This window comes from Euleptes europaea, chromosome 14, assembly GCF_029931775.1.
Source record: "Euleptes europaea isolate rEulEur1 chromosome 14, rEulEur1.hap1, whole genome shotgun sequence".
In the NCBI taxonomy this organism is placed as follows: Eukaryota; Metazoa; Chordata; class Lepidosauria; order Squamata; family Sphaerodactylidae; genus Euleptes; species Euleptes europaea.
Window position 1 is genome coordinate 49,998,476 of NC_079325.1, and position 20,740 is coordinate 50,019,215.

At 46.3% G+C, this 20,740-nt stretch overlaps 1 protein-coding gene across 1 annotated transcript in view; it reads left to right on the top strand.

Moving 5' to 3' along the window:
• The window catches only part of ENG (endoglin), a 45,862-nt gene extending 25,343 nt beyond the window's left edge, over window positions 1-20,519 (top strand). The window contains exons 9-13 of the mRNA XM_056860322.1: window positions 2,308-2,418; window positions 6,997-7,248; window positions 9,346-9,409; window positions 17,413-17,514; window positions 20,344-20,519. Coding sequence (XP_056716300.1) covers window positions 2,308-2,418; window positions 6,997-7,248; window positions 9,346-9,409; window positions 17,413-17,514; window positions 20,344-20,462 — 648 coding nt within the window. The 3' untranslated portion in view covers window positions 20,463-20,519. The remainder of the gene's footprint in view (window positions 1-2,307; window positions 2,419-6,996; window positions 7,249-9,345; window positions 9,410-17,412; window positions 17,515-20,343) is intronic.
• Window positions 20,520-20,740: the final 221 nt, after the last annotated feature.

Genomic DNA, 20,740 nt, shown 5'->3' on the forward strand with positions numbered 1-20,740 from the left:
GATCTCCTGCTATTACAACTGATCTCCAGCCGATAGAGATCGGTTCCCCTGGAGAAAACGGCCACTTTGGCCATTGGCCTCTATGGCATTGAAGTCCCTCCCCTCCCCAAACCCCGCCCTCATCAGGCTCCGTCCCCAAAACCTCCCGCTGGTGGCGAAGAGAGACCTGGCAACCCTACCTCCACATGAGCGGCGGAGGCTAGTCTGGTGAACTCGATTTGTTTCCCCACTCCTCCACATGAAACCATTTCAGTGACCTTGGGCTAGTCACACTCTCTCGGCTCCACCTACCTCATGGTGTGTCTGTTGGGAGGGAAAGGGAAGGTGATTGTAAGCTGGCTTGATTCTTCCTTAAGTGGTAGAGAAAGTCGGCATATAAAAACCAACTCTTCTTCTTCTTCCACAGCACCTAATGTAATAGGCATGCTCCTCTGGTATTGGAGAAAATAGGCATGCATCATGGCCAGTAGCTATGACTAGTAGCAGACTATGTAGACAATCAATTAGGGTGACAATTAAGTTAAAAACTTTTTACTTGACTAAAAGGCTGCCTTGATTATTGGACAGCAGATTTTAAAATAATGGTTTTTAAAAATTATATTTATTCAATAAAATTAACAACAGCAAATATATATATATATAGAAAAACATAATAGGTTCAATTATTTTTAATGCCCTGACCTGGATGGCCCAGGTTAGTCCAATCTCGTTAGATTTCGGAAGATAAGCAGGGTTGGCCCTGGTTAGTATTTGGATGGGAGACCATTAAGGAAGTCCAGGGTTGCTATGCAGAGGCAGGTAATTGCAAACCACCTCTGAATGTCTCTTGCCTCAAAACCCCCAAGGTGGTCACCAAAAGTTGGCTGCGACTCGACGGCACTTTACCCCACCGTCACCACTTACAAAAACAATCAGTGGCAGAACCTCTCATCGATGAAGCATCCCTTTTCTTGCAAAAGAGGGAACGCCTCTTCCAGTGCCATCTTAGAAGAGACAGTTCTCCTCTCTCATCCAAGAGAAAATTCTTCTTCTAAAATTGACCCTTCTGTGACATGTATTTGAAAAACTAAAAAAAAGAGTGCTTCCCCCCCTCCCTGAGCTGTTGCTTCATTCAGATGCAAAGGTATACCGATTTAATCAGTATATTCTACTGCCAAGAAAGCCAATGGGTAGACCTGGCCTCCCAATGGGACTCAGCCAGAGGCCAGGTCTACCAATAGGTTTTTAGGGCGGTAGACCAGGCCTCCAGATGAGGACTCCAGACGGGGAGGGGGAAATGGCAGGGACTTACAATTTAATTTTTATCAATAAATAAGATCACTATTAAGTATGATATCAAGTTTTATTCAGTGTACCTATAGTTTAATTAAGACTTAAAACTTTAATTAAAGTTTATTAAGTTAATAAACAGTGTACCAACCTATATAGTTTAAGTTTAAGAAATTTGGCTCTCAAAAGAAATCTCAATCGTTGTACTGTTGATATTTGGCTCTTTTAACTAATGAGTTTGCCGACCCCTGCCTTAATGGACAAGCAGGGTTTGTCTGCTTATCAGCATATAACCATGGGGATCTTTACTAAATAAAATTCGAATGGGGTCTTTCACCAGCTGCATATTTCTACACCCTGGAAAGGAACATGCATAGGAGGGCCTATACACTGACCAGAAGGCAGCCCCACCATATTAGAAGAAAGATTTAAGAAGATCCCCAGGGTGGAGAGACTTTGCCCTTGCAACGCAGGGGAGCTGGAAACCACCGAGCATGTATTTTTTAGATGTCCCATCTATAAGTCAGCCCGCTCCAATATTATTGACCCTTTGATTAGGGAAATGGGTGTGGGTGATGAGGGTGAATGGACCCAAAGGTTTTTGCCAGGGGATAACTCCCCAATTACCACCCAGGTTGCAAAATACTGCGCAGTAGCAATGAAGGTACATCACCTCAAGGAAATATTGTTTTCACACATGCTGTAATGCAGAAGAGGAAACAGAGGCAGAGGCAGATTCTCAACCTGAAGCTACCTGATCTGTGAAAATGTAAAATTGGGTGATTCCAAATTTTCGTTGGCTTTGGTTGTAAACATCTACTCTGTATGGTCAGTTTCTGTTTCGCCTGTTTTATCTGGCATGCTAGCCGCAAATAAATTTATTTATTTATTATTTATAATGAGGGTCTATAAGAAAGTAAGTCTAATAATCTACCGAAAGCCACATCTTTAAAACAGGCCACAGAACTAACTCAAACGGTCCAGAGGGCCTTGTCTAATTTAACACTTCTCTACCACCCCTTTTATCTCCTGCCGCAGGTGCCATTTGAATGTGATCTTCCAGAGAAACTTTCCGTCCAGCTTTATCCAACACCAGAATTTGGATTGCCATCCACAACTGTGGAAGTCAACAAAGTGGCCTATGTCCAGGTATTGCCCATCTCTTGCGTGGGAAGACGGGTGGAGAGGAAGGCACAGACCAGAGAGCCTGTGTAGAGAGAAGAGAGAATCAGGGTAGGGCAGCCTGTCCGTTGGAAATCTCACCCTGACCCGCCTGCCTCCACGCATGTAGTCATAGAATCATAGAGTTGGAAGGGACCACCAGGGCCATCAAGTCCAACCCCCTGCACAATGCAGGAAATTTACAACTACCTCCCCCCCCACACCCCTAGTGACCAGAATATGGCCAAGATGCCCTCCCTCTCATCATCTGCATATTTCTCAGGTCACAGAATCAGCATTGCTGACAGATGGCCATCTAACCTCTTCTTAAAAACCTCCAGGGAAGGAGAGCTTACCACTTCCCGAGGAAGCCTGTTCCACTGAGGAACCGCTCTAACTGTTAGAAAATTCTTCCTAATGTCTAGACGGAAACTCTTTTGATTTAATTTCAACCCGTTGGTTCTGGTCCGACCTTCTTGGGCAACAGAAAACAACTCGGCACCCTCCTCTATTTGACAGCCCTTCAAGTACTTGAACATGGTTATCATATCCCCTCTCAGTCTTCTCCTCTTCAGGCTAAACATACCCAGCTCTTTCAGCCTTTCCTCATAGGACTTGGTCTCCAGACCCCTCACCATCTTTGTTGCCCTCCTCTGGACACGTTCCAGCTTGTCTACATCTTTCTTAAATTGTGGTGCCCAAAACTGAACACAGTACTCTAGTTGAGGTCTAACCAGAGTGGAGTAAAGCGATACCATCACTTCGCGTGATCTGGACACTATACTTCTGTTGATGCAGCCCAAGACTGCATTCGCCTTTTTAGTTACCGCATCACACTGCTGACTCATGTTCAGTGTTTGGTCTACTAAGACCCCAAGATCCTTTTCACACACACTACTGCTCAAACAAGTCTCCCCCATCCTATAATTATGCATTTGATTTTTCCTACCTAAATGCAGAACTTTACATTTGTCTTTGTTGAAGTGCATTTTATTAGTTCTAGCCCTTTTCTCCAGCCTGTTAAGATCATCCTGCATCTTGGCTCTGTCTTCTACTGTATTTTCTACCCCTCCCAATTTAATATCATCTGCAAATTTAATAAGCATCCCCTCTATTCCTTCATCCAAATCATTTATAAAGATGTTGAACAACACAGGGCTCAGCACAGATCCCTGAGGAACTCCACTAGTCACTTCTCTCCAAGTGGATGAGGAACCATTAACTAGCACTCTTCGGGTATGATCTGTCAACCAGTTGCAGATCCACCTAACAATAATAGGATCTAATCCACATTTTCCCAATTTGTCAACTAGAATACTATGTGGAACCTTATCAAAAGCCTTACTGAAATCTAGATAAACTATGTCTACAGCATTCCCCTGATCCAGCAAGGTAGTAACTTTCTCAAAAAAGGAGATAAGATTAGTCTGACATGACTTATTCTTGAGAAACTCGTGCTGGCTCTTAGTAATCAGATCCATCCTTTCTAAATGCTCAAGGACTGACTGTTTGATGAGTTGTTCGAACACTTTTCCTGCTATAGAAGTCAAGCTGATGGGTCGGTAGTTACCTGGATCCTCCTTTTTTCCCTTCTTGAAGATGGGGACAACATTTGCCCACCTCCAGTCTTCTGGCACCTCACCTGTTTGCCAAGACTTTTCAAAAATAATGGACAGAGGTTCCGAAATTACATCTGCGAGTTCTTTGAGTACCCTTGGGTGCAATTCATCTGGCCCAGAGGATTTTGTTTCGTTTAAAGAAACCAGGTGTTTGTGCACCACCCCGATGCCAATTCTAGGCTGCAAATCCTTTCCCTCATCACATGTTCTGTTTATGCCATGTTGAGCACCACTTCCCTCACGAGAAAAGTGAGGAAAACTAGGAATTGAGGAGTTCTGCCCTCTCTTCATCTCCTGTTGCAATTTCAATTTCACACAATGGGCTTATCTTGTCCTTGTTCTTACTCTTACACTGTACATAGGAAAAGAACCCTTTTTTGTTGTGTTTAGCATCTCTTGCTAGCCTAAGTTCATACTGAGCTTTAGCTTTCCTAACACTCTCCCTACAAGCACTAGTTATTTGTTTATATTCCTCTTTGGTTACAAGGCCCTCCTTCCACTTCCCAAATGAGTTTTGTTTATTTCTCTTTAAAAAGCTGTTTATGGAGCCACCCTGGCCTCTTTAGGCTCCTCCCATTTTTCCTTCTCATAGGAATGATTTGGGATTGCGCCTTCAGTATTTTATTTTTAAGAAACGCCCACCCTTCTTGAACTTCTCCTTAAGTATTTCTGACCAGTAGTCAACACTCTCTGGGGTCATGGCTTACTGGCACACTATTGTGTGCATTGCTGAAGGCCTCCCTTCAAAAAAGATGTGGACAGAATGGAGCGGGTGCAGAGGAGAACGACGAGGATGATCCGGGGCCTGGAGACCAAGCCCTACGTGGAAAGGCTGAGGGAGTCGGGAATGTTAGGTCTGGAGAAGAGGAGGTTGAGGGGGGACACGATTGCTCTCTTTAAGTATTTGAAGGGCTGTCACTTAGAGGGAGCTATTCCTGCTGGCAGCAGAGGACAGGACTCACAATAATGGGTTTAAATTGCAGGCGGAAAGGTACTGGCTGGATATTAGGGAAAAAAATTTACAATAAGAGTTGGTCGATAGTGGAATCAGCTACCTAGGGAGGTGGTGAGCTCCCCCTCACTGGCAGCCTTTAAGCAGAGGCTGGACAAGCACTTGTCAGGGATGCTCTAGGCTGATCCTGCATTGAGCAGGGGGTGGGACTAGATGGTCTGTAGGGTCCCTTCCAACTCTATGATTCTATGTTCGGCATGCACATGTTTTCAGGTTCAGTTCCTGGCATCTGCAGAATCTCAGGTATCAGGAGAAGACCTTCCTGTGCCTGAGACCCCAGAGATTCCCTCTGGATTAGACAGCGCTGAGCTGGATGGCCCAGTAGTCTGAGTCAGTATGTCAGCTTCATCTGTTCACGGACTGTGTGAGACCTCCAAACAATTAATTCCTGCCTAAGAAACGTCCACAGCTATGAAGGAACATTAGCATTTTTTTTGAGAGAGTGGCTGTTACCACACTAGGTATTCCCAGCGATGTATTAAGAGTTTGAAAATGTTATAAAAAATACTGTTCGCGCTTTGTTTGGCCCCTTTAGCTGTGAAGGCGTCCTCCAACCATTTTTTTGCCATGGCATCCAAAAACCCTTTTAAAGCGATGTTTTTTATAACATTTTCAAACTCTTAATACATCGCTGGGAATATCTAGTGCAGTAACAGCCAGGGTCTATTGTCCCACGTATTCAGGAGTAATCCTGTTCAGAGTAATCTGATATTCAGAGTAATCTGATAGTAAACCGACAACAATATTAAAATGCCTTTCTTGCAGATAAGGTAGAGTGGGGCTAATTATTTCAAGTGTGATTCATTAGGTGCTCCAATATTTTAAATAGTGCTGAGATGAATGTGGAGAGCAAAATGTTTGTGTCTATTCTCAGTTTTTGATTTGCCAGATATTTTCTGGGATTCATGGTAGGTTACAATTCAGATTAGGTGGTTTTCACCACCTTCTCTTTGCCTACCTCTTAAATTGTCAGCATTTGGGCCTTAGGGTGGGCAAATAACTACAGTGACAGGCAAGAAGAAGTCAGGCTGGACTTGAAGGATAGTAATCTGGGGGTACAGAGGTAGGACCAGGAAAAGGAAGGCAGCTGAGTCTTTATGTATCTGCCAGCATCTGCTGATTTCCCAGAGTTGTTATCTGAATGTCCCAACTGGAACTGAGGTCACATATGAACACATATGATTCTGCCTTCTACTGATATCAGAGCATTGGTCCATCAAAATCAGCATTGTCTGCTCTGACTCGCAGCGACTCTCCAGGGTCTCAGGCAGAGGTTTTCCATCACCTATTGCCTGGCCCTTTTACCTGGAGATGCCAGGGATTGCACCTGGGACCTTCAGCATGCCAAGCAGGTGCTCTAAAATTGACCCACAGCCGATCCCTAAGTGTGAGGGGGTTGGCAGGGTGCCTGGAACTAAACCTGAGAGGAGAAGAATATCTGTGTGGCATTTAACCACCTTAACCTCTGACTGAGTACTGCAGTCAAGAACCCTTGGCCAAGAATTCTGCACCGCCAGGTAAGTTTAGGTTCAACTCCTCCTTCCATCCAACAGGCAAATATAGTCAAATGGCATAAGAGCATAAGAAAGACCATGCTGGATCAGACCAAAGTTCATCAAGTCAGGCAGTCTGGTCACACAGTGACCAACCAGGTGCCTCTAGGAAGCCCACAAGCAAGACAACTGCAGCAGCATTGTCCTGCCTTTGTTCCATAGCACATAATATAGTAGGCATGCTCAAATGATCCTGGAGAGAATAGGCATGCTCATCTTAAAGACTAACAACATTTATACCAGTATGAGTTTTCGTGAGACAGAGCTCAGTTCTCCAGGTACAAATGGTACAGCACATTGCATGTAGTTTTCTCCTGCAATGGGGCAAGCGAGTCAGCGTCTGACAGCGAACTCTCTTTCCCTCCGTTTCCCTCCTGGACAGGTGTCGCTCAGGACTGCCGACGAGGAGTCATCTCTGCAACTCCAAGAATGTTCCCTAAAAACCACTGGCAAAACATCTGTGCCGCTGATCCGCAATGGCGCCTCAACCAGTTCCTCTGTGGAGATCTTGGACACTCCCTACAACCCTCCCGGCACGAGGATTCATCGTTTCCGATTCATCTACGAGGCTGAAGACGGAGGGTGGTCCAGTTCATCCGCCACTCTTGTCTGCCGGGTGTCTCTGAATGGCCACGTGAGTTTGCACAGTTGCTTGGCCCGTGTCCTATTGATGCTGGCCAGAAGGCATGAGGCCCAGCTACCTTGCTTGAAGCTAAGCAGGGGTCAGGGGCTGGTAAGTGCCTGGCCTGGAGATCTCATGGAAATTCCACACGTCCTGCTATGATGGAAGAAAAGTAGGCGATGAATGTTAAAAATAATATTCCCTGCAATTAGAGCCATTTCTCACAAGCTGTGATTCAATCATATGCTGTGCATATCAACAGCTGCACACTATGCCCCATGGATGGGGTTGCCAGCTCTGGGTTGGGAAATACCTGGAGATATTGGGGGTGGAGACTGGGGAAGGTGTGGTTTGGGGCAGGGAGGGACTTCAGTGGGGTATAATTCCATAGAGTCCGCCTTCTGAAGCAGCCATTTTCTCTATTTGGCAATACATATCTCAAAACTATAGTTGGCGCAGCTAGGGTTGGGAAATACCTGGAGATTTTGGGGTCGGAGCCTGAGGAAGACGGGGTTTGGGGAGGGGAGGGACCTCAATGCCATAGAGTCCAATTGCCAAAGCAGCCATTTTCTCCAAGTGAACTGTTCTCTGTCAGCTGGAGATCAGTTGTAGTAGCAGGAGATCTACAGCCACCACCTGGAGGTTGGCAACCACAGTGATGCCACAGAGGCTGCCCTCTGAAGTTGCCATTTGCTCTATGGTAACTCATCTTATTCCCATGTGGGGAGGAAGGGAAGGTGATTGTAAGCTGGTTTGATTCTTCCTTAAGTGGTAGAGAAAGTTGGTATATAAATACCAACTCTTCTTCATCTCTGTAGTCTGGAGATCTAGTGTAATTCTGGGGAAACCCCTGCCTTAGGGTTGCCAGCTCCGGGTTGCTAAATACCTGGAGATTTTGGGGGTGGAGCCCGAGGAGCGTGGGGTTTGGGGAGGGGAAGGACTTCAGTGGGGTATAATACCATAGAGTACACCTTCCAAAGTGGCCATTTTCTCCAGGGGAACTGATTTCTGTCTCTTGGAAATCAGTATATAGCAAGAGATCTCCAGCCACCACCTGGAGATTGGCAACCCTACCCACGGAGGACTGTTCCTGCACCCTTCTTGGCCTGCCAGAGGGTCACACTAGACAGGATGGCAGCAATTCTGTGTATTTAAACCTGAAACTACTCATGTCCCTTAGAAAGGGGAAATCCCCCACCCCCGTTTTAGCAGCAAAAAGGGTGCATGGGTAAAGCGTGCTAAATCTTTCCCCGCACTCAGCTTACCTCCTCACAGTTTCCCTCCCCAAGGGCTTTTCTCGCCAGCTAAACATTAGTAGCGTAAGTGACATTTGCACTGCGACTAGCACTTGTGGAGAGGGACTGCAGGGAGATAATACTGTTCGTGGCTGTGATGAATGCCAAGGGCATTAAAAACAAAAACCCAAGGTGTTCATCTCTTTCATCATTTATTAACGGTCAAAGACCAGCTTACACAAAAAGAAATATCATAAATAATTTTAAAATATCTAATATTTGAGCAGGTAAAACAAAAATTTAATTGCAATAACTCTTGGTAAAATAGTCTGTAACATAAAAGACATTATGACCGCTTCTTCTGCCGTATTACACATGCCCTGGCACAGAATCTCACAACCTGATAGGTAATATCTTTAACACGATCATCTAATAACAAAGTAGTATGGCTATCTCTATCTCTATCTGGGAAGCTAGACAAAATTGGATTGATGAACATTTTACGAATGTCTTGATAAAATGGGCAGTGTAAAAGAACATGTTCAACCGTTTCCTCCATTCCAGATTGACAAGGACAGAGGCGGAGTTCATAAGGGAGATGGGCATATCTCCCTTCAAGAAGAGCAGATGGGAGGGCATTAAAGCGGGCCAGAGTAAAGGCTCTCCGATATTTGGGGTAATCTAAGGCATGGAGATAGTTTGCGGGACCAAAAAAATTAATACGGTTCTCCACTGCTGGAACCGAGTGAGCCCTTGATCTGTCAACTTGAAGGGCAGTGTCCCATAGCCTCTGTTTAGCTATAGTTTTTGCTCCTTGATAGCCAAGATTTAGTAGAGTTGTGTGTTCATCTCATTTTCCACTTTTTTTATTCAGGATCCCAGCTCCTTTGAAAGCTCTTTGGAAGTGAAGTTGAAGAACCCCAACTCTCTACCACACAGTGAGTTTCCAGTTTCTTTTATCTATGTAAAGTACAAAGGACCTTCTTTATACCAACTTAGAGGGAGGCTTTTAAGCTTCAGCTGCTCACTTTTGCTTGTAACATGTCTATTTTAAAAAAGCAAGAAAGATATCTCTGGCCCTGTTAAACCTCTCAGTTCTTTCAAGGACTCTTCAGTTCACACATAAGATTCACCATGCTACATGAAGTATATTTGAGTCCGTCAGAGAGACACATGCGTAACTGTGATGAGAAAGACCCCTGCCAGCATGGTGTCGTGGTTAAGAGCGGTGGACTCTAATCTGGAGAACCAGGTTTGATTCCTCACTCCTACACATGAAACCTGATGGGTGACCTTGGGCTAGTCACAGTTTTCTCAGAACTCTCTCAGACCCACCTACTTCACAATGTGTCTCTTGTGGGGAGGGGAAGGGAAGGTGCTTGTAAGCCGCTTTGAGACTCCTTAAGGTAGAGAAAACAGGGTATAAAAACCAACTCTTCTTCTTCTACCTGAGACCATGGAGAGCCGCTGCCAGTCCGAGTAGGCAGTACTGACCTTGATGGGCCAAAAGGTCTGATTCAGTATAAGGCAGCTTTATGTGTTCATATTCATTGTGGCTTGACTACCAATCATTTGAACCCAGCCCACTGAAAAGCACTGGTTTTGAAGGGGGAATAGGTAGGAGAACACTATGGCCAGAATCCTTCTAGAAGTTGGGGCTTCTTTGCTCAGCTGTAATATTATCATAGGGGGAGGTTTTCTGTTATGTTTTAACCCCATCTTTCCTTGAGGTTGGCATACATAGGTCTCCCTCCTTGCCTTTTGTTCCCACAAACAACCCTCTGGGATAGGTTAAGACTGAAAGAAGTGGTTGTTCCAAGGTTTGCCCAGTGGATTTCAAGATTGGGTGGGGACTTGAAGCTAGATCTCATCCCTCTGATTCAGCTCACTTCTCAGGCCCACACAAAGAGTTTTGTCAGGTTCTGTTGGATGTTCATCCCTACTGGGGTCAATATATAAATTGGCTTCCAAAATGGCATGCCAAGCAGCATCTAGCTTTTTTGTTCAATATATCAAATATTGATTTTAAAAAAGTAGAAAGAATCCAGGGACCAATATATCACGATCGGCTTTTACTCACTTTTCTTCAAACATATGGGATAATTCCCATGAAGTATCTTCTTCAAAGCTAGATCTTCCCAGTCCAAACACTACCCTACAATGGCACATCCACTGCATGTGCTCAGAGGCACGGACACTTTAGATCTCCTCCCCCCCCCAAATAAATCTTTGTCCCCAAGGAGGTGGAAGTCTCTCTGCTTTTGCTCAAAGGTCGTCCCCCCCATGCCAGGGGTTTTAAAAAATCAAAACCATGGTAGATTTAAAGCTAAGTCTGGGCCCTTCTGAACCAAACACTTTTGCCTTTTGATTTTCATCCCACAACGCATAGTTAAATTGTGGAACTCCCTGCCCCAGGATGTGGTGATGGCTGCCAACTTGGAAGGCTTTAAGAATGGAGTGGACATGTTCATAGAGGAGATGGGTATTCATGGCTACTAGTCAAAATGAATACTAGTCATGATGCATACCTGGTGCTTTGGAACACATGCAGGATGCTGCTGCTGCAGTCGTCTTGCTTGTGGGCTTTCTACAGGCCCCTGGTTGGCCACTGTGTGAACAGACTGCTGGACTTGATGAACCTCGGTCTGATCCAGCATGGCTTTTCTTATGCTCTTATGTTCTTATCCCCTGTGTGGAAAAGAGGACCGTCTGGGTTCTTTCCTTTTCAGGCATGCTGGTTGGGTCAGTCGAATGCCCTTGGTCTCCAATCTTGACTCTTCCCTCCAAGAAGCTGTCAGCCTATCTTATCATATTCCCGGCACTTCCTTCCAGTCCCCATCTCCTCTCTTAGGTCGTGTTTCCTTTCATTCTGCCCCACCCGCCCCCAAACGATGGCCTTCTGCCACAGCCGGCAGCAGTGTGGCGGTTGCATCTCCATGGGGATGGCTTGGGGGGCCGAGGACTAGGGCTGACCTTCAGGAAGCTGTGCACCATGACCCCCTCTTAGCCCGAGCCTGTGATGTAGTAAGACTGAGGGGGCAGGGAGGGGGCAGAGACATGTGGCTAAAGGAAGTGAAGCTAGAACAGGAGCTGGAGCCAGTGTAAACAGCCTTGGCATGATAGAGATTGTGGGGGACAGTAACTTGTTTTGACACAAGACGGGACCAGACAAAGTACATCCTCTCCCCCTTCCTGTCCTTGACATACAAGTGCCAGCTGTGTTGACTCTTGGCTGTCTGAAACACCACAGGCTCCCTCAGTACAATATAAGGTTTTGATCCCAAAAGCCTGTCACATTTAACTGATAAAGACAGGCAAGCGATAACAGGGAGAGGAAGAAGGAGCTGGATATCAGGATGTAGGAGAGACAAGAAATTGCCTCATTCAGAGCCGGGCCAGTGGTCTCTCTCCACAGAATTAAGTACCCTAAGGTCAAGAACAACCATACACAGTATTAATTTTGGCCTTAAGTGCAAATGATCTTCTGTAGTCATATATAATGAATTTATTACAGACAAAAATCAACTACTTGTATACAGCCCTGCTGTAGCCTCTGTATTTCTATTATAAATATGGACATAAAACAAAATTACAGCCAGATGGTTAGAGCAAAGCTAAGACCAAACGCATTTCGGCCATGTGGCCTTCTTCAGTGGTCTAAATCCGTTAAAATCCAGAATGCAATTGTACCATTACAATACAAATATATCAGTATCACAGTCTTTATGACTGAGTAAAAATGGTATTTATGAAATATAAAATTTACTTATATAAACATCATCCAGATTTTCCTTTTCAATTTTAGGCTTCAAAAATCTGAAACTTTAATTTCTTTTATAAAACTCTCTTGAATGGGGAGATGTTGGATTTCTTGCCTACTATGGTACACTGATCAAGGTATCTCAGTCATAAAGATGTCATCTAGTCTGAATAAGCCCACAAACTGCCTGGCAGCAATTCCCCATTGCCTCCCCACTGGACAGAGGCCTTCTATGTGAGAGGAAGATGGCAAAGGGGGTCAGAGTTTTTATTAAAATATGGATACCCAAAAACAAGGGTCTGTGGCTCAGTGGTAGAAGATCAACTGTGCATGCAGAAGTTCCCAGGTCCAAACCCCTGTATCTCCAGTTAGCAAGTAGTAAAGGTAAAGGTCCCCTGTGCAAGCACCGGGTCATTCCTGACCCATGGGGTGACGTCACATCCCGACGTTTACTAGGCAGACTTTTGTTTACGGGGTGGTTTGCCAGTGCCTTCCCCAGCCATCTTCCCTTTACCCCCAGAAAGCTGGGTACTAATTTCACCGACCTCGGAAGGATGGAAGGCTGAGTCAACCTCGAGCCGGCTACCTGAAACCGACTTCCATCGGGATCGAACTCAGGTCGTGAGCAGAGCTTGGACTGCAGTACTGCAGCTTACCACTCTGCCCCACGGGGCTCCTTTAACAAGTAGTAGGTGATGGGAAAGACCTCTGCCTGAGACCCTGGAGAGCCACTGCTGGTCAGAACAGACCAAGAGACATGGAATTAAAAAAAAAATCAATTAAAAAAAAAGAAGAACAGATCAAGGGACTGACTCAGTACAAGGCACCTTCACGTATTAAATTATCATGTGCCTTATACTGATAACATTAGAGCAGGAGTGTCAAACATACAGCCCGAGTGCTGGATCCAGTCCTTTGAGAACTCTTCTCCGGCCCGCAAACTAGCCAAGGCAGCCACCCTACCCCACTCTCCATCTGGACTGGCGAGGTATGGCCCTGCCCGACCAAGTGTCGTTTATGTCATATCCCGCCCTCGTAACAATTGAGTTCGACACCTCTGCATTAACAAGTCAGCATGGCATAGTGGTTAGAGCGTCGGACTAGGATTTGGGAGACCCAATTTTGAATCCCCAGTGCTGCCATGGAAGCTTGCTTGGTGACCTTGGGCCAGTCACACACTCTCCGCCTAACCTACCTCGTGGGGTTGTTGTCGAATAAAATGGAGGAGAGGAGAACAGTGTGAGCCACTTTGGGTCCCCATTGGGGAGAAAGACAGGGTATAAATAAAGTAAATTAAAAAAATCATACAAGTTGCCTTCTGCTGACTCGGATGATGGATCTACCTAGCTCAGTACAAGGTACTCAGACTGGCGGTGGCATCTCTGGAATCTTAAGTCCTGGTACCTGAGATTCTTGAACTGCAGATCCCGGGAACTGAGCTTGGGAGAATACATTCAATATCTCATATTGCAATAAAATAAAATCACAGCTTCCTAGAGCTTACAAATCAAAGTGTCAAGTGCCCACCAGTCGTCTCAGCACTTTACATTCATTGCGCCAAAATCTGGAAGGCGGGAGCATCTTTTCTTCCGGTCGGGAGCTCGCCTGCGTGTTTACCCTTGTACCTTTTCCCTCTTCTCTTTTTTTTTGAAGCTGACAATACAGGGAGGGGGCTCGAAATATCTCTGACGCACCTAGATTCCCCCCTCCCAACCTCTTTTCCTCGTCCTAGCAATGGATTTATAGTACCCAAAATAGCCGGAGGGTTAAACTTCCTCTCTTTGCTCATTCTGTGGACAGGCCCTCGCTATTCCTGCCATAAATTCTCCCGGTCGCTTCTCTCTCCGATGGTAGCAGCAGCGTTTTGCCAGTGTTGGCCTCCCCGGGGTCATGCATGCTAACAGTTCCACGACAGGCGTTAAGCGTGGCTGCAAGCCCTCTGCCAGGCAGCCCTGGCTTCAGCCCAGAATGGATGGCTTCCGGCCTCCCTCCTACCTTGCTCTCCTCCTTCCTGCTTCTGTTTTGCACGGCTCCCTCCGGACGGCAAAATAACAAAGCACGGAAAGACTTTTGACACAAGCCCAGCCCCGGTGGGGATTCACCCAGCACATCGGACACGTCTGCGGAGCGAAAAGCATATCACGCGCCTTTCTTTTTTCCACACCGCCAGTGAGAGAGGGGCTGAAAAGATGTGACTTTGGTGATATTGCGGACACGGTTCGCATCGCTGATAGACACCCAATGTACATTCATGTGTGAAGACAGCTCTTAGGAAGTGGTACTGAGAGCCAGTGTGGGGTAATTGTTAGAACAGGGGTGTCAAACATAAGATCCAGCCCCTTGAGAGCTCTTATCTGACCTGCGAGCCAGCCGAGGCAGCCACCCCCCACCCCACCCACTCTCAATCTGGGCTGGCGAGGCACGGCACGGCCCGACCAAGTGACATTTATTTCATATCTGGCCCTCGTGACAATTGAGTTCGACACCCCTGGGTTAGAATATCAGACCAGGATCTGGGAAAGCCAGCTTCGAATCCCCATGAAAGTGATTGTAAGCTGGTTTGATTCTTGGGGAGAGGCCGTGGCTCAGCGGTAGAACATCTGCTTGGCATGCAGAAGTCCCAGTTTCAATCCCCAGCATCTCCAGTTAAAGGGACTAGGCAAGTAGGTGATGTGAAAGACCTCTGCTTGAAACCCTGGAGAGCCTTGGAGAGGGGCTGTGGCTCAGTGGTAGAGCATCTGCTTGGCATGCAGAAGGTCCCAGGTTCAATCCTCGGCATCTCCAGTTCAAGGAACTAGGCAAGTAGGTGATGTGAGATACCTCTGCCTGAGACCCTGGAGAGCTGCTGCCGGTCTGAGTGGACGATGCTGACTTTGATGGACCAAGGGTCTGATTCAGTAGAAGGCAGCTTCATGTGTTCATGTGTTCACTCAGCTTGCTGGGTGACCTTGGGCCCGTCACACACTCTCAACCTAACCTTCCTCACAAAGTTGTTATGATGATAAAATGGAGGAGAGGAGAACAACATAAGCTGCTTTAGGTTTTCACTGGGGGGAAAGGGGAGTATAAATGAAATAAATATGGAAGTAGCTAACAGAACAAGCTGTGATCAGGGAGTTTCCTGATTCAGAGTTTACCTCCGGCTAAGAACATAAGAAAAGCCCTGCTGGATCAGACCAAGGTCCATCAAGTCCAGCCACACAGGATTCAGTGCAATTCCTGCAGCGTCTCAAAAGATAACACAAAAGGTGTGTCATGATTTCTACCCAGCTTTCTGGCCACAAAGTCGCTGCCAAGATAAAATCAATTTAAAATGCATCACATATCAAACCATAATTTTAAAAATCCAGCAATTTCAAAGTATTAAAAAGCCTTCTGATCACAGGAGGACAGTTTGTATTGACATTTTTTTCCAAAAGGTCCAAGTAACTGAAGATCAAAGCCTTCCTAAACAAAATGGTCTTCACAAATTATGGAAAGTGGTAAATATAATTCATAAGTGAGTGAATTCCACAGCGTTGGTATCACCACTGAGAAGTCCCTATCCAAGTCATCAAACATTGGCAAAACACTTCATGTACAAATTTGTTTGTATGCTATGAGTCTCACATCACTTTCCTCGATACTTCATGTACAAATTTGTTTGTATGCTATGAGTCTCACATCACTTTCCTCGATGAGTCTCACATCACTTTCCTCGACTCCTGCAGTGTGTCTAACCTTGATTGATAACAGTGGCACAATCTTTAGGGTAAGAGGAGTCCCACAAAGAATAATTCAGCTCTTAGGTCGGTGTATATCGTGATTAGAGTGCTGAACTATGATCTCAGAGGCCTGGGTTTAAATCCCTACTCTGCCAGAAAGGTCATGTGTGACCTCGGGCCAGTCATTTCTCACTCAGTCTCAGGGCTGATTTCCACGTTGTAAAGTCCTTGTAGCTGCCATCTGTGTTTCCAGCAGATGTGTAGAATAAGAAGTTGGTTTTTATACCCTGATTTTCTCTACCTTTTAAGGAGTCTCAAACCAGATTACAATCGCCTTCCCTTCCCCTCCCCACAACAGACACCTTGGGAGGTAGGTGGGGCTGAGAGAGTTCTGAGAGAACTGTGACTAGCTCAAGGTCACCCAGCTGGCTTCATGTGGAGGAGCAGGGAAACCAACCCGGTTCTCCAGATTAGAGTCCACCACTCTTAACCACTACAACTATTGGGTCTCTATAAGTTGGCTGCAACTTGAGGGCAATTTACACATGTGCAATTTAAGTTGGTAGTGTACTCATTTCCTGGGCTGTTCGCAGACCAGGGCCGGGAAGGCTTAAGGGTGGGCTGGGCATCCTTGTATCAACTGACCTTATAGTGAAGTGTCAACTTAAAGCCCCCTTAAACCCAGCTAGCTATGGCCATTTACTTGTATTGGGATGAGGTAAGTTTGATAATCATAAATGCTTATTTACCCCCTACGAGAAGAAAATGTGAAACAGGCAAACTTGACAGCTTTTGAAACATATGTTCTCATTTCCTAAGTGTCTAAGAAGTTAAATCTCTGGGAGTCATGGGGGTAGAGAGATGCAGCTCATCTCTGGTGCACAAGCATGTAAATGGATGCTGCATGAGCACAGACACCCCTTGCCACATACAGCTTGCCACTGTATAAAAGTAAAATGTGTTCTAAACTGCTGCTAGAGGACATGCTGGAGCACAGGGATGTTTTTCCAGTCTGCTTTAACCAAAAGAAGAAAATGCCATTTTTGCTTTTAAAGTGAGAACAGGGCGAGCTGTGGCAGCATAAATAGATACGGCAGATAAAACCTTGAGCCGTATGTCGTTATCGGAGGCAGGAGGTGGTTTTGCACAGGGATGCCGGGTGTGCGAATACAGGTGCCCTGTCCTGATCTCAATCCGTGAAAGGGTGGTATGTAGGGCACCGTCCTAGCCTAGTGGCTAAGGGAGCTCCAAGAGTTCCCAGCTGAAATGTTTCCTCAGCCAGCCTTAGGCAAGCTGCCCTCTTCCGTCCTCCTTCTCCCCATGTGCAGTATATGGATAATACTGGCCAACCTTACAGGGCTGTTGTGAGGCTTACAAGAAGATAAAGCGTGAAATGCTTTGAATACAGAGAGCGCTATATAATACCAAGCCCCTTTATTATGCAAATACTAACTGCCCCTTTTTTTCTCCTATGTAGATCAAGGCCTGGGGCTCGGCACTGTTGGGGGAATCACTTTTGGGGCCTTTCTGATCGGAGTCCTGCTCACGGCAGCATTGTGGTACATCTATTCCCACACACGTAAGTAGCAGCGTTGCTGAGGGCCAGAGATCCTGAGTAGCGATCTTTAAGCAGAGGCTAGACAAACACTCGTCAGGGATGCTCTAGGCTGATCCTGCATTGAGTAGGGGGCTGGGCTAGATGGCCTTTATGGCCCCTTCCAACTCTGTGATTCTATGAGGAAAGGCTGGGGGAGCTGGGAATGTTTAGTCTGGAGAAGAGGAGGTTGAGGGGGGACATGATTTCTCTCTTTAAGTATTTGAAGGGCTGTCATTTAGAGGAGGGCAGGGAGCTGTTCCTGCTGGCAGCAGAGGATAGTAAAAGGTAAAGGCAAAGGTCCCCTGTGCAAGCACCGGGTCATTCCTGACCCATGGAGTGACATCACATCCCGATGTTTACTAGGCAGACTTTGTTTGCGGGGTGGTTTGCCAGTGCCTTCCCCAGTCATCTTCCCTTTACCCCCAGCAAGCTGGGTCCTCATTTTACCGACCTCGGAAGGATGGAAGGCTGAGTCGACCTTGAGCCGGCTACCTGAAACCGACTTCCGTCGGGATCGAACTCAGGTCGTGAGCAGAGCTTGGACTGCAGTACTGCAGCTTACCACTCTGCGCCACAGGGCTCTTCAGCAGAGGATAGGACTTGCAATAATGGGTTTAAATTGCAGGCGGAAAGGTACCGGCTGGATATTAGGGAAAATGTTTTACAGTAAGAGTTGTTCAACAGTGGAATCAGCTACCGAGGGAGGTGGTGAGCTCCCCCTCACTGGCAGTCTTTAAGCAGAGGCTGGACAAACACTCGTCAGGGATGCTCTAGACCAGTGGTTCCCAACCTTTTTTTTTACCAGGGACCACTAGGACTTTTTTTTTCGGTGCAGGGACCCCAAGGTTCAAAATAAAAATTCTGAGAATTTGAAAATAAACTTTAATCATAACTGTTAGTTAAACATTAAACTTAGAATAATATTTGAATATATATTTTTATAATAGAGAACTTTTAATTGAAAATATTAATTTATTATGGGTTTATAACTTTGTTTCGCGAACCTTAATTTAGTTCTCGCAGACCCCTGGGGGTCCATGGACCCCCGGTTGGGAACCAGTGCTCTAGACGGATCCTGCATTGAGCAGGGGGTTGGACTAGATGGCCTGTATGGCCCCTTCCAACTCTATGATTGTAAGTGCTTGTTTTTTTTAATACAAGCGGCATCAGGGCATCAATTCAGATCATGGTGTATGTGTGTTACAATTTAACCCTTTCCACCGGCACCATTTTTCTGACCTGAAATGGCCTGACACAGCAATTGTTTGCCCCATTGGCACTGTCAAGTTGGAGTTAAAGGATGGGTAAAAATGCTATTGAAAATGACAAAAGCATTTTTTTAATGTGCCAGTTACTTTTGTCGAAACTCTTTCATACGGTCCCTTCCTTTGACAAAGGATTTTGTTGCTTTTTCAAACCAACGAGTATCTCTTTTTGTGTGTGTTTTTGGAAAGGTGGTTGTGTGTTGTTTTTTTTTAATGTGGTAGAGCCTGAATGAGGAAAATCTGCTTGCGATGGGACCATATTGGCTGGAGCCAGGGATGTCATGGGCCCATCACACACCTCTTCAGAATAGTTTTGCCATTCTTTTTAAAAAATCTGTTTAAAGTGCGTTGGTTTTAAATAAGGCAGGGGGCAATTTCAAAGTGGTTTTTGAGAGGCAGACAGCTCCCCTGAAACACAACAGGCGGGGCATGACTGACACCTGAATCAGAGATTGGTGGGTCGGTATGGCTGTCTATCAGACAGTTTTTTGAAGTTGGGAAGAGAATCTACTAGTACTTCTCTTTCCATATTGTGTCAGGGCCTCATCCAGATAAAGTGGCAGCTGTCAATTTTCTTTGAGGCCCCAACTGGAGATGTGGGACCTACTTTTAAATATTTTATCATTCACATTCCTCTTTCCTTCTGCCTTCCTTTCAGCCTTCTTTCTGCCACACCCTGGATGTTTCTTTCTCTTCTCTTTTTTTTTTTAAAAAGGGAAATGGTGGGATTGCCAGTGGTGCAATTCACAGTTGTTGAAGACAATGTGGGCTTTTGTATAGGGACGTTCCCTGTCCCCCTCCCCCATGGTCACCTCCACCGACTGCTTTAGGGCTTCCTTTTGATTATGCATGCCTTTTCCGACAGTCAGAGGTTGCCTCGCTCTCCCTGCGTGTTTTGCCCACACTTTCCAGATTCTTGCTAAAACAGCATCCGGAAAACATGGGCAAAATGTGCTAGGAGAGCGAGGCAACCTCTGATGGGAAGAAAAGGCATGCATAATCAAAAGGAAGCCTTGAAGCAGTTGACGGGGTGACTGCGGGGGAACATCTCTGTATCAAAGGCCCAAAAGGGTCCCTCACCCCTTCTTCCTCCTACTCTGTTCTCACGCTGATCCACAATCTTTCACTCTCTCCATAGAGAATCAGCCACCCATTCCTCCAACATCATCTTGTATCCGCCACAACCCCCAAATGGTGTCACTATCAATCCACAGGCCGTAGCCAAAAAGACTATCGCACCATTTTATCTTCCATCCTGATTGCCTTGGCCAGAGTCCTCTTCCCACCAGGAAGAAAGAGAGGGCTGGTTTTTCTCTCTCTGTCTTGATAAATGACAAAATAATTGGCAGATGCTGACAGGAACTGGGGTGGGGGAAATCTGTACTTAACGTTGCACCGCTCGGGGCGTCGATCGGCCGCATTCCGGAAGCAGTTCCATGCGCTTTCACATCCTTTGGTACCGTCTGATTAGGGCAGGTTGTAATCCTGCCTTTCTTCTCCCTTGCCCTAACGCGTTTCCCTTTTTCTGCCTTGCGACAAACTCCAGGTCCACTGGCCAAGATGCAGCCCGTCTCGGCGAACCCCCCGGCCTCCGAGAGCAGCAGCACCAACCACAGCATTGGCAGTACGCAGAGCACCCCCTGCTCCACCAGCAGCATGGCATAGCAGCATCAGGCCAGGGGCCGGACAGGACTGCCTGCCCCTCCTTAGGGGGTGGTGTCGGAATTGTGGATGGTGGGACCTTCTCCAAGCCAGGAACTGGAAACCCTTATACCGGAGAGGGCAGAAGAGAGGCTGTGTTGTTGTTTTCAAAGCCCCTAACAGGGGAGTGACCAATTTCAGAGCCAGCACTTTAAGGCGACTCCCTGGACAGCCATCGAGACCCTCCAGCCAAGCAGGGATCATTCTGCCAACCAGTTTCAGCACCGTCCACCATGCTGGGA